The following is a 14,537-nucleotide window of genomic DNA, read 5'->3' on the forward strand; positions in this document are numbered from 1 at the left end:
TGGCTCCACCACCTATCAAACTCCCGCTCCACTATAAAGGGGGATATTTCTGACTAATCGCAGCTTGTTTAAATTGTAATAAATGTATAGATTGTTCATGAATGCAGGCCTGATATGCCTAATGCTTGGTAAGACTGATTCAGGAAGATAATTAAAATTATCACCGCGTCAGAATCAAATTATATATTCATTATCTATGCCTCTTGGAAGATGTGATGATTTATGTGATAACATTTCTTCAAAAATGTATTACTATATAATATTATAAATAAAACCTTTGAATTATTTGTAAAAAATGGTGCTTTCTAAACGGAACTATGCTGTTCATTCTAATGAGTGGTGCAAATGTGGGTTAGGCTTTGTACTGTATAGCAAGCCTAGAGCAAGCAGTTAATATCATGCAGAAATGTATTAAGCTTTACTTGCACTCTAGGTGCTACTTTCCCCCTTATGTGACTAGCCTATATGTAAAGGTTTTTTGGCATGCACCTCTATCCTGACAGACCATTTGGTACTAAACAGTTCCAGTATCAACATCAACTTAACCACCAAAACCACTGATACTGTAAAAAAGACATTAATTTAGTTGCAGCTTTGCGCTAGTAAAATAAAATAATGCAAATCAAATAATTCCAGGTGCTCCGACTTCCTCCCACTGTCCAAAGACATTTGTCCTTAGGTGTGAATGTGACTGGTTGTTTGTCTATGTGTGGCCCTGCGATGGACTGGCGACCTGTCCAGGGTGTACCCCGCCTTTCGCCCGATGTCAGCTGGGATTGGCTCCAGCCCCCCACGACCCTGTACCCAGGATAAGCTGTTGACGATAGATGGATGGAAACCAAATAATACGTGTGCACACACACTTATGTGTACACTCACACATCCACCCGTCTACAGGCACAGATGGTGAGTGGGCTAGGAATGTTTTTATGTTCATATTGTTCTTGTAGGCATGTTTTTGTAGAAAGGCTTTGGAAAAATAACTATATGCCATACAGTGCATCATTTAAACATTTTTTAAAAACAAAAATAGTTTTATATAAAGATACCAACATTTATAGTAAAAAAAAATGTATATTAGTTAACAGAATATTTGCTTTCCACCCATTAAAACATTGTTTCCAATTGTTCACTGTATCCCCGCGACCCAGGATACACAGGATAACCGGTTGACAATGGATGGATATTCACTGAATGTTCTATTGTAACCAGGGTCCTCTGGTGGTCAGGACTGCTCATCTTATGGGTAATAAAAAATGCAACATTTGCTGATTATGTTGCACATCAAGCAATGTCTATATTTTTTAGGTGGCGCAAATTTGCAGAGTTTCAGGAGAGGGACAACTTAATCACTTGACTCAGTCACGTCATTGCCAGCAGTTCCATAAATACCCACACTTCCCATCTCCTCTTCTTTACTCTGGTATTCTGCACCCCCCCTCACCCTTTCTCTGTCCTGCCTCCTCATCTCGTTCTTCCTCTCCATAGGGTTATAGGGGGTCCGTTGGATTTCCCTATCACAGCTTCCCCTTCCGAATGTCTATTCAGCAACTGCAAGCCTTGTACATCTTTCTGTTTCAATCATCAATAAGTCATTTAATCGTATCTGCTGATTGTGTGGCCCTTGCTTGTGAAAAAGGTCAAACCACAGTATGTGCACAATATTATTATCTGTCCACTTCTGTGTATATCTGCATTTCCCCCGTTTTGGGTAAGTTTCCTCTGCCCTGCAGTCACTGCTAACTCAGAAAGTTTCAATGTAACATCCTCGTTCCACTGTCAATATGCAGGTGCCGTGACCAATCACGATCGGTTGTGGCTCAGGAGGTAGAGCGGGTTGGCCGTTAATTGGAAGGTCGGCAGTTCAATCCCTGGCTCCCCCCTGGTTGCGTGTCGAAGTGTCCTTGGGCAAGATACTGAACCCCGATTTGCCCCTGGCGGCTATTCCGCCAGTGTATGAATGAGTGTGAATGCTAGTTTCTGTTTGAGCACTTAGGCTCAGTGTATGAATGTGTGTGACTGGTGAATGCAGATGTAGTGTAAAAGCACTTTGAGTGGTCGAAAAGACTAGAAAGGCGCTATACAAGTACGGAGCATTTACATTTACCAATCAGAAGGAGTCCATAGGGAGTGATAAACACATGATCCCATGCCAGCGTGCCACATAACTCTCTCACACACACAGACACACTTATATACATGTTACATTACTTTGTGTTGCCATTCTGTTGCTTCATCTTCTTTTTTCCTCTTGGCTTCCTCAAGCAGAGCAATTTTGGCAGTGAACTCCGCTAACTCAGCAGCCTGTAAAAAATAACACGTGCCAGTAAAAGTTACCAAATTGGACTCAGTGTGGTGTTTAACCAACTGTCCAAAACCCCAAAGGTATTTCCAATTTACAATAATATGAAACAGAAAGAATGAGCAACTTCTCATATTTGAGTAACTGGTAGTTTTGCTTTAGAAATGATTCTTCTTTCATGACCACAGACCAATGTAAACATATCAGTAACCATGAACTAAACAAATATAACACTGCTGGTTATGACTTTAACATATGTACAATAATAAACTTAAATGATAAGTAAAAGAAGAATCAATAGATACCTGGAAAGATGATTATACATTTAGTCATATATTGGTGATTAAAGGTTTACTTCAAACTAATAAATGAAATTTAACAATAAAAAGTGTCTCTGAAAAGAGAAACATTTTAAATCCTACTCCACTTGTTCTAAGTTGGTGGTAGATGTTGCACAGATGTACTTATTATATATAGGAAGGTGAACAAAGAATGGAAACGTCTAAATAAATGAGTGGAACATCAAGCACAGAGATGCTTCCCTACAAGGCACGATGGCTCACTGAATGGGTTTAGTATAAATATTATGTGAATCATTTGCTATGTTCTTCACAGTCACCAGCTCTCAACCCAACTCTCTGTAAACACATAAACGGTGGGATTAGCATTAGTCAGTCCTCTAATAAGATAACTGTGGTGTGGTTTGGTAGCTTTGTTACAAAAACCTTGTTGAATAATTAAGCTGCCTAAGAGTCTACACTGTTTATGAGCCCTGATTCATTAAATTAATAAAATATTAAACTGAACACTAAATAAATGACTGCAAGGTAAATGTTAGTTGTTACCACCCGAATTCAAATTGTGTAATTTTCACCTGCACAAAAGCACTAAACTAAAAGGAGTGAATGTTGGAGATGGGAACAGTGGCTGGGATAGATGTGAGAGTGCAGTCACCAGTTGTTCCTGGTTCTTCATCTGGTCGACAGCCTGCTGAGCCAGCGCTGCCTTGGCCTCCTCTGCCGCCTGCCTCTCCCTCTCCAGCCGCTCTGCCTCCTCCTTTGCCCGCTTCCTCTCCTGCTCCAACTCCAGCGCCCTGCGAGTCTGCTCCTCCAGCTCTGCACGCATACATTCAGAAGTACATTCAGAATACGTGCGTATGAATAAACCCCTGGTGGTAATGGTAAACTTGCAACAGTTGTTTTTGCCTGAAATGTTCATTCTTTTCATGGCCCTAATTTAAAACGCCATAACTCTAAATCATACCTTTCTTTAAATCTCTTTGCACAATGATAACTTGTGACAAGGGCTGTTATTGCATCAACATGACTGTTATCATGGTAAACTAGCAGGATTCATGTGAAGCACTTAAAATGCAGCCTACTGCTACCTGAAGTTTCTCCTCCCAGTTAATGTTCACTTTATGCATATTCAGAGAGACAGGAGATATGATGTTAGTTTTCACGCAAGCAGGCATCATTGTGACTGTGTTTTTCTTGGCTGACCTTTAAGTAACATCAGTGCTGGTTTTAAATTATATCCAGGAGCTTAATGGTTACAGCGGAAGACACACGGCCACAACTTTCACCAGTTCAATTCCAGCCGGCAACCTTTGTTGCATGTCACACTCTGCTTTCTCCTTTCCTGTCTGACTCTACACCTGTCACTATCAAATAAAGGAAAAAATGCCCCCAAAAATAATCCAGCATAAAAAAAAAGACATGAAAAACATTTATTAAAACAAGGCGGAGTATCATTAAAATTTTTATACTTCATACACATTTGATACCCGAGATTTAGTTTCTGATACAATAACTTTTTTAATGCCAACTTCTGACACAGTTGTTAAACAACTCTTTGAAGAAATTACAGGACAGAAAGTCCACTTTCCACAATAATCCTCATCCTCAAGGTCTAAATTTCAAACTGGTCCTCACAAAGATAGAATGACAGGAGCACATACTGTACATTCTTGATGTTGATGCACTCGTACCTTTCTGAGCTCTCTGTGTCTGCTCTTCGATCTGCCTGAGCCTCTCGATCAGCTCGTCCTTCTCTCGCTCTATTCGCTCCTTTTCCTTCTCCGCATGCTCGCGCTTTTTCTTCTCGTTCTCCAGCTGCGCTCTGTGAAAACAACAGGCATCACACCCAGCCAGTAACTTATCTGTTGATCATCTGAAGTTAAAACACCATGAAAATAATCAACCTGAAAATGTACAGAATGTTTTGTTTTGAGTCTGACACTTTCCCCAATGCTGTCTTTGCTGTTTTCCCTTCATGTAAACATGTTTTCTGATTTCCTGCGTAACATGATTTATTACAGTAACCTAGTTTATTGTGTGCATGTAAACCTTCCAACATGTAGGAACAGTATTTAGTTTTGTGACATATTTCAGGCATTTTTTCGGCACTCACTCCCCACTAACCACTCTCAGCTTCCATTTGGTTAATTTCAGTTTTGCTGAGTGGTAAAATGATAAATGGAAATCCAATTTCATGTCTGATTACAGTGGTATGATGTTGTACTTTTGTATTTTGTAATTTTCTACTAACTAAAGGGATCATTTAAAACTTCACAAGTCCATTAAAAAAAAACAAAGATTGTGGACAATGGAAAGTGACATGGACATTTTGACAATTGATGCCTTCAAGTGAAACAAAAATATCAACAAAAACAGAAATGAATGCAGCAGTCTCCACAGTAGCAGCAGCCCACACGAATGATGTTTAAAAAAAACAAACATCAGATCCTCGCCTTTCATACCAACACATAGATATACAAAACCCAGCTCTGCAGACGAGAAACCTCAGCATGGTTTTTGAATGCAGCACTGCCCCCTACTGCTATGGATTAGGAGAAGGGAACTGACCAATAATCCTACCTGCAGTCATTGATTTACATATTTTATTTTTTAACATTTTATTGTAAGTTATTCACAGAGCAAAAAACATTAAATGAAGTAATTTAGATAGCCAGTAAAGGAAAGGTAATATTCTATTTTGTTGTTGCATTTTCCTCTCATTTACATTCCCTGTAGACTACGCAAATGAAAAACAAAGAAACACAAATTCCCAGTTGTTAAGTAACTTCATTTTATGTTTACATAGGCTCATGCTGAATTGTCTTTGGTAGTGCATGAACAAAGACAATCATTTATGTGTGTACTCTTGATAAATATTTTACATGCAAATATTATTAGCTTCTTCACACGGCATTTGAACGACTGCTAGTTCAAAGCCCTAATCATACAGTAAGCAAGCAGCTGGGAATACTGGATATGTCCGTGTTTTTAACACCACAAGTTATAAGGAGGGCATCAGTATAATGAATTAAATTTGATTTTAGAAAAATCAAATTCGATTTGCTTTTGAGACACTTTTTAATGTTTTCACTTGTTTAAAAAAAGAATGACTTTTCTTCATTCATTTTTTAAAAGAATGAAAAAAATCAGTAGAGTTGACATTTTGCAGTTCGCCAGTGTCAGCATTATAACTTACACATGACACAAGACTACTTTACCTATGCTTTCATGTTAACGCATTTACACAAGAGTGTGTTTGTGCCTGTGTGTACGTCTGTTGTTAAACCATTACGATCAGACAAAAAAGCCCAAAATAAAATACTGGAAAAACCGGAACAACAATCACCATCTGGAAGCACCATCTTTAATCACTTCCCAGTAGGAAAGAATTAAAGATGGCGCTTCCAGATCACCCTATACACCCTAGGAAAAGCAGTGTGTACTGTACCTCTCCATCTGTTTGTGGTGCTTCTCCTCTCTGGCCTGAGCCTTCATCTGCTGCACCTCGATGGTGTCAGGCTTCCTCCTCCTCATGTACAGCTCATGGTTTCCCATACATAACGCCAGGATGCGCTTGTTGATCCGCAACCGTGGGGCATAGAACACAAAGTCCTTGAGGAGATACAAAGGATGACATGAGGCTATTAAAAAAAAGTAAAAAAAATTGTAAAAAAATTATCATCAATCGCACATCAGCCCAACACTTACTGGAGCTTTCTTGTCGATGGGCTTGATGACAAACTTCTTGTCGTTGAAGGAAATGTTTCTGATCTCACTCCAGGGGAAGCCGATCTTTGGTGACAACCTGAGGCAACAGTAACAAGATTTTTAATTAACAATCAGAAGACAAAAGTTTTATCATGGTTTGAAAGTTTACTTTTTTTAATGTATGTCCCAAAAAACTGAATTGAGGATGTTTTCAGGTTATTTATCAGCGTTGCTGTTCATCACCAAAAGAGGGCGCTGTAGTCAAACCAATGCAATCCATAGTCATTGACTGAGCTGAGAAAGTCTACAGTTCATAATCTTCCACAGTGGGTGCTAACTTAGAAGTCCCTTTTTATTTCAATTATTCCCAGATTATTAAATAGTATTTATTTTATTAATAGCAAATACATTTTTATATATATAGATTGATTGGGACATGTTGCCGCAAGAAATATATTCCTCTTAACTGCAATGGTATCAACTGTAGCCGGGAATCTTCCTAAAATAAACAATGTGAGTGGGCGTTGTTGTTGTCATTGACAGCAACTTCTCTTCCATTTCTTCCTCTTTATTTTCAGTTTTGATGAAGTGCTGATCAAATTCAACTGGAGTAGAATTTATAAAACAAAGCAAGGACTTGAGGAGAGTCAGAATAACCCTTAGGAGTCTTGTGCTATTTTAGCCTATACTTTTGATGTTGCCTTTATATAGCCTACCACATTAAAACAAATGTTTGCTCAATCTAGCATATTGAAGGGTGCAAATGTAAACTTGCAAATATGAATATAAAAAGGTAAGATCACACTGTGACCTGATCCCACCGGCGTGACTGAAGACTCCAGGGGGATAAATAATATTTTGTGCAGCACAGGAAAGGGTTAATCTTCCTGGGACTCCACAGCTTTATGTGTGATCCTTTGAGGAGTCTTAAACCCAGGGGTCATGTCTGTAGCCACTGTGTGTGTATGTGTGAGCTGATTACTTGTCTTCATGCTCGTAGATGTTGAGTCCCAGGGCATCAACGCCCAACCAAAGTTCTGTGCCCTTCTTGTTTTTAATTTCAAAGTAGTTGACGCCGTACATCTCCAGGTCCTGAGCTATCTTCAGATACTCCATCATCGCATCCTCCCTGCGTGCACACACACACACAGACAGACAAGACACACAGATGAACATACAAACAATGTTTATCTTCAAAAATCATAATACTCGTAAACTTACCTGAGCATGCTTCTGTGCTCCTCATGCCAGGTCTGTATTCTGTCCTCCCATTGCTCCTTAGTCAGCTTGTGTTGCTCCAGCACTCTACAGGGCACACACACACACAGATACTACGATAAAACAAATACTACAATACTACAGTATATTCTCTCTTTTAGCCATTATCTATAGTATTGTGTATATGCATATACACTGTACCTTTGTGGCAGAAGCCTGTCGGAGGCAAGGTAGCCAGGCTTGTGGTTGTCTTTGTTGTAATCTCCATACTTGGCCTGGACAGCGTAGGAGGCCAACAGCACAGCTGTCTCTGGGGGACAGTAGTTCTCATCATTCAGTATGGCCTCCTTCACCTGCAGGGAGGACGCACACACACGGTCAGTCGTAGCCTGCAGTTTGAACCCCAGTGAGTTTCCCTGCGGAGATGACTGAGATGCTCAGTCAACCTTTCCTACCTTAGAGGTCATAAAAAAAGCAGCAGTCACATCTGTCAGTATGCCTGTCAGGAGTGTAATATTTATATTTTGAGAACTTTCAGAGGGATCACCATGAAATGTAGTACAGACATAATAAAAAGTTTGGGGACTTATGACAAGAATGTATACATTTGCCTTTTTCCAACAGAGCAGAGTAAAGCTGGGTATTGTTATATTATCTACACTAATAACTATACAATATTGGAGTTTCAGTACTGATACCACTCAGGTAGGCATGATTTAGGATTTAGTCTATCTCATCTTTTGTGTCTTTTCTTTGGGGAAGTAACCTCTTTAAATGTGCATGGCACCTATTAAATTAATTCATTTTAACTCTACTTGCTTTATAGGCCGTCTGGCCTACGTTACTAATCTGCTGATATGACCTGGTTTGGGACTGTACTGGATGAGACAAGTGTGCTGCTCTTCATCGGAAGTGGAAAACCCAAACTAACTGAAAACACTTCTGATCAGGCAGAAGTAGTGCCTCCGATAAAGTGCAGCCCACAGCCACTTCAATGGAAAGCATCCTGGAGCGGTGAGGCAGTCCTAGAGCAAACGTGCCTCTAAGTGAGGTGGATCCAGAGGCAGGAGTGACACAGAGCTTTTACAAGTCTAAATAACTGTAGACTGCCAGGAAATACTAACATGCACATATGACTTAAAGCAACCTGTTCAATTATGACTTAATTCTCAAAGTCTCAATTACTATTATTTTTTGTCTAACAGTGGCCCTAATAGTCGGTAGTAGTTGACAAACTTTTTATTTTTATTTTACCGGACAGTTGACAAATTCTCACCTTAAGATCCGAAATCCTGCTTACACGACAACAGCTGAAAATCACAGCTCATGTCCACCTGCTCTTAGTATCATTTTTGTTGACCAGTAATCTATCAGTGTTTCAGTACCTGCAGGAAGAAGAGTTTCTGTGTAATCTCCTGGATGAGTTCCTCAGAAACATCTTCTGGGAAGAACTTTGCTCTGAACTTAAACTGCAGAGGATTCTCCTTCTTCACATCCTGCTGGGTCACCTGGAGAGAACACCCACACACGACATTTCATCTCACACCCTTCACACCCTGCCATCATATTTATTTATTTATCTATTTACAGTATGTAAACATACGACTGTCTCGAGGAAATCTGAGGTTTCATTTAAAACAAGATTAAAGATACACAGATTGATGCATTTTACTGATGCTGGTTTTAGGCACTTTGCATTAAAGCTTCTACAAAACAGAATATTTAAGTAACATTATACACACAAGGTTGTGGGAATTAATGTATCAGCACAAATGATAAAAACACAAATAAATAAATGAACTAGAAGTGTTCACATGGGCAGGACATCTTTGATAGGTTGTGTTCAGGGTGTCTCACCTTTTTGTTGAGTTTGAGCCACGTGACGTAGCCTTTACTGTCTGTGTACTGCAGGCCAAAGAACCAGACCTCCCTCAGACCCACCGTCTTCACCACCTGAAATGACGCAAATGTGTCACTGTTGTTTTTATCAGTTTACAGGATATGATGAAAAATTCAAAGCACACTATTCTGTCTTAAATATGGTTGTCTATATGGTTGTAACACAAATGTACATAAAATGATGAGGACACAGTGTGTCCAGTTATTTATGATTAATTGATGTTGCCATAAAAAATGCACACACATCCAAACAGATCAGCAATAGGAGATCCCATTACCGTGGGAAAACTGCTCTAGAACTGCAAGTTAACAGTTTGATGATGCTCAACAAGCTTCACTCTGAATTCTCCCTTCTTTCATTCCCTGTCTTCCATCTTTGAGTCGTCCCCCTTCACTTCTTAATCGGTCTTCCCTTCATACTCTCTCAAACACGCTCACATTCTTTGTCATTCACAAACCGTTCCTCTATTTACAGAGAGAGAGAGTGAGGGAGTCCCCGAGGGGATGCAGATGCTTCCCCAGGACCTAATGTGATTTACACAGTCAATAAGACGACACCCACTGACCATATAATTAATTAACTCTCACACTCAGAAAGACATGCTCACATAAACACATTAAATAATGTGTTTTGAATAAGCACAGGCATAAATAAATGCAAAAACACACTGAAAAACCCATCCTAAACACGCCGTTGAAATTATAACTGTACAATCAATCATATTTGCACACACACCCACGCAAACGCAGAGCGCCTCCAGTGGGGCTGGGAATGCGGTATGCAGCGACAGCTACGCAGATGCTGAGAGCTCAGCGTGCAAATTTAGAAGCCTTAGAATGTGGATGAATGATTTGGGAACATCGGGATGAGAGAGAAGGAATAATAAGTGGAAGAGAGAAGAGAAAAAATGGGCAACATAAAAGGGGCAGAAAGATCAAGCTCATTGGGAGTGAATAGGACTCCTTACTTTCATGAATGATAAAAACACTTATCATCACACACACTTTATAAAGATAACTTTAAAAGTGTGTGATTGTGGTCCATCAAAGTGTTCATGTTCAGAGGCTTACATTTTGGTGTTTGATTAAAAAGCTTTCCTATCTCACTAAGGCCTTTTATCATTCTGTGTGCGTTTGAGTGAGCTTAAGGGTGTTTATATTTAGCTCCACAGACTCACTATGAATGGAGCTCTCTCTTCATTCACATGAATCTGCATCATTTAATTTAAAAATGAAACAGCTCTCAGGACCATTGGAAGGCCGCCTCTTGCATGACACATTATCACAGAACTCACCATTCACTGAGGGACATGTGAATTCCTGAGCTGTATGTAGAGACGTGAATGTTTTCATACCAAAACACTGAACAAGTGCATGCTGAAGGAAAGCTGCTAGTTGAAGCTGATCAGTTTTCAATATGCATATTGAAGTGCCGGCATCACGTTCAGCATTAGTAATGTATCCCATCTCACTTGTTCATGCTGTCCTCGTCCACTCGTGATCTACAAATTCCCAAAAACTTAAAGTATTCTTCAGGGATATCTCACATCATTTTAACAAAACCTAATTTTGTGCTTTGCTAATGCTCATTCTGTCTTTTTCAAAGAGGGGATATCTATTTTATCTATGTCTATTTTTAGTTGATGATGGACATTTGAAACTTCACAGCGTCACCCACCACTGAGGTCTATCGTTACTTCTACACCCGTCAGCTCACTCACTTTTCACTTTCTGTCTTTACTCCTCTCTCTCCTAGTTGTCAGTTGGCCTTGCACCTTCCTCAAGTCTGGTTGGGATTAAAACGGAACCAATGAATATTTTCACTATCTTCAATGTGGTTGATTATTTTTTTCAACAACCCCTACTCAAGGAAAAATAATGATTCTTCAGAGGTTCTTAAAAAAAATAGCTTTGTGGTTCTACAAAGAACCCTCACTAATTAAATAACTAGAAGGTTTACTATGACAACACTAATATGCTGTTATAAGCTAACATTTGCTAATTAGCAGCTGTCATTGGATTTTGACCAAATTGTAAGACTACTACAGTACTACAAATTGTAGCACTGTTAGTAAAGTAAGTTTGTTTAAGTTGAAGACATGATACTTTCATAATACCTACTGAGGAGAACATGAATGTCTGCACAAATTTCATCAAACACAGTTCAATAGTTGAGATATTTCAGTCTTGACCAAAGTGATGGACTGGCTAACTAAGACAACCATCCCCAGAGCCATGCACTAGACAGAAGACAATTTCTTATTTAGTGGTATGACTCTAAAAGCTATTAGTGGAAATCCACAACAGGAGGAAAAACAAACAAATCTGATGTCTGAACACCAGAGTTTGATTGGACAATAAAATGTACAGACTCTCATGACTCTCCCCTCACACAGCAACACGTCATTAGTCTGTCTTGCACAGCCTTAAAAGCAATTCTGTCATTTGATCTCATACTATAAAGCAACAAAACAACAACAACAACAAAAACAGAAAAGAAAGATGTTCTCTTTCATTTTGTCGCCACAAGCCCAACAAACCTTTAGAGCCTGACATGAAACAATGCTGAAAGCTGCCCTTTTACTTCCCAGACACACATTCACACACAGACCCACACCATCAACCCAACACGTACATCCACTGTCTCCTAAAAGCTCCCAGTTTAGACAAAGAGCACCTTTGTGTGCCATCTTTCCACAGAACCAGTACCAACCTAAACCCAGCCAAGCACCCACTGGCACACACACACACACACACACACACACACTCTCAGTATTGCTTTTCATTAGTAATGGATAACAAACAATTTGATTCTTCCAGCAGGTCACAGAGTTCACTCTGAAAGACCAAAGTTGAATTTGAATTCTGACTCTCTACTCCCGTCTATATGTATTTTTTGCACCCTTCTATCTGCTGTAGAAGTGTTTGTCCTCACAGTCTACTCATGGACCATGGTCCAAAGTGAATGCATGTCTCACCTGGTCAAAGAGCTGTTTGCCTGTCGTGTTGGGCTGGATGGCAAACTCCAGCTCAGCGTCCATGGTGGTGACGCGCACATTGATCTGTAGAAAAGGAGAAAATGCAACTAAATGAATGGATCAATACATAAGACACAGTTGAAGGTTTGGTTGTGAGCATAGTTACCACTTTGGCCCATAATGGAGCCCGTATTTAAACTAAAAATGTTCTTTGTTCCTGGTTTTGTTGTTTTCCAGTCTCATCTTCACTGTAACATTCTGCTGCTAACAGTGCCCTATTAAGAGAACTCGAGAAGGATCCTTAAACAATAAGGACTCGCCAGCAAATGGTGTTACACAGGAATATGAATAGATCTACATCATTCTCAAAATGTTGATGTACTTAGGACCAGAATCTTAATCTGAATGAACAAATAAGCCAAGATCAGTATGACTGATCTCAGTATGACAATTTATGATAAAGAGCTCACTTTACTGCTATAAGAAGCATGCAAACATGACACAGCACTGGAACACACACACACACACCACACACACACACACACACACACACACACAACGTTATGAACTTAGGGAACTGTTTAAGACAGTAATGCTGATTGTTGAAGAATACCTGAATCCTAACATATTAGGGCTTTGTAAAGACCCTCTAACCGTTGCACTACTGGGAGAGCTTATGCCAGCTGTGCGTATGTCCTCCTATCAGACTTCTATAAATATTCTTCACACATAGTGAACACACACACAAACACACAGTCTGTATTACAGCCAGTGTCCATATAAGGCGCCGGCTGTTTACGCTGCTCATCCTTCTGCCAGGAAGCTGCAGAGAGGAAGTTGCTTTCACTTCACTCCAATGAGGGGAAATGATTAGGAAAGCTCCACTCAGCAGTTCCAGCAGCCTAACCTTAACCACACATGAACTATGATTAAATTCCCACGCATGAATTTTTAATATGAAAATAAACGATGCACTGTATCTGCAAGATGAGAGTACAGAAAGACAGCGATGCAGAGATGCCCACTTGAAGCCCTCAGAAACTACAAAGGCAATGACTGGCTCTTCAGGGTCCACAGGCCATATGCACTTAAGCAAGAAAGAGTGTAAGCTTTCACCAGAACAACCACAAGGCTTCCTCTTTGGCAAGCGAATAAATGACGGCCAAATGGGTGCTTAAAACATATGACGGGATGACTCGTCAAATAGATGAGAGAAAATAAAACAAATAGGATCACATGACAAGTGTCTGGATGAAAGGATGAATCAGTGCTACAAGATCAATGTGGCTATTTCAGAAACTTCACCTTCTCATTTTAGAATACTGCTTTCTTATTTCCAAACTAATTCACAGATTTCCTCTCTTTCAAGCTCTTCAAACTTGTCTCCTACCTTACAGCATAACATCTCCTTCATAGTTATACTATTTTTAAGTTTTATAATAATCTACATAAGTGTATCTTTGATCATGCTGTGAATAATAGCCCTTCTTATTCCATTTACGCCATTTTTTTGCCCTCCCGGCACACATCATATTTCCTATCCTGTGCAAAAAAAATTCAAATATTGACGCATTATTTTGAATTATTCATGATGATAAAATAAAAGAATGTTTTACTGCCACTGGGAAAGCAACAGTGAGGTGCATTGGAGTACTGATCGGCTGCAGAAAGAAGAAAATAGTTCCAAGAAGAAAGCCAGTGTAGAAAGGTATTCTAGAAGTCATGCAGTCAGAAGTGAAATGTGTGTGCATGCATGTCTATTATGCTGCGGCCTGAAACAAACTAGTGTCTTATAGTAATCCTGTCTGGTCGCTGTTCAGCCCCAATACGCAATCACACATTTGAGTGAGTGAGTGAGTGAGTGAGTGAGTGAGTGAGTGTGTGTCCTTATCCCATTGGAGGTGTGATACATTAGACGGTGCTGTGGTGTTCTGTACTGCAGTGAACAAACCCAGCTGTAGTGAAACCAACTAACTCTGTCCTCAAGTAACCCTGATGGAGAGCAAGAAACCCAGCAAGAGAGGAAGAGAAAGAGAGAGTGTGAAAAGACCAGACCAGAAAGAGGCAACAATGGTACAGTAAAAACTTGTAGCCTGCCTTAGGGATAAGACTGCTGCATCAGTAGGATGTGTG

The 14,537-nt window shown here is 39.8% G+C and overlaps 1 protein-coding gene across 2 annotated transcripts in view; it reads right to left on the minus strand.

Annotated features, from left to right (window-relative positions):
* LOC119904459 (radixin) overlaps window positions 1-14,537 on the minus strand; it is a 36,022-nt gene that overhangs the window by 2,275 nt on the left and 19,210 nt on the right. For both annotated transcript variants that reach the window (XM_038721148.1, XM_038721149.1), the window contains 11 exons: window positions 12,405-12,488; window positions 9,385-9,480; window positions 8,913-9,035; window positions 7,729-7,880; window positions 7,531-7,614; window positions 7,292-7,438; window positions 6,310-6,406; window positions 6,050-6,213; window positions 4,293-4,423; window positions 3,257-3,417; window positions 2,212-2,304 (listed from right to left, as the gene is read on the minus strand). In XM_038721148.1, the coding sequence (XP_038577076.1) occupies window positions 2,212-2,304; window positions 3,257-3,417; window positions 4,293-4,423; window positions 6,050-6,213; window positions 6,310-6,406; window positions 7,292-7,438; window positions 7,531-7,614; window positions 7,729-7,880; window positions 8,913-9,035; window positions 9,385-9,480; window positions 12,405-12,488 (1,332 nt within the window). The remainder of the gene's footprint in view (window positions 1-2,211; window positions 2,305-3,256; window positions 3,418-4,292; window positions 4,424-6,049; window positions 6,214-6,309; window positions 6,407-7,291; window positions 7,439-7,530; window positions 7,615-7,728; window positions 7,881-8,912; window positions 9,036-9,384; window positions 9,481-12,404; window positions 12,489-14,537) is intronic.

This window comes from Micropterus salmoides, unplaced genomic scaffold (assembly GCF_014851395.1).
Source record: "Micropterus salmoides isolate LMB-PRFRI ecotype aquatic unplaced genomic scaffold, ASM1485139v1 Ms_hic_scaffold_15, whole genome shotgun sequence".
NCBI classification, from domain to species: Eukaryota; Metazoa; Chordata; class Actinopteri; order Centrarchiformes; family Centrarchidae; genus Micropterus; species Micropterus salmoides.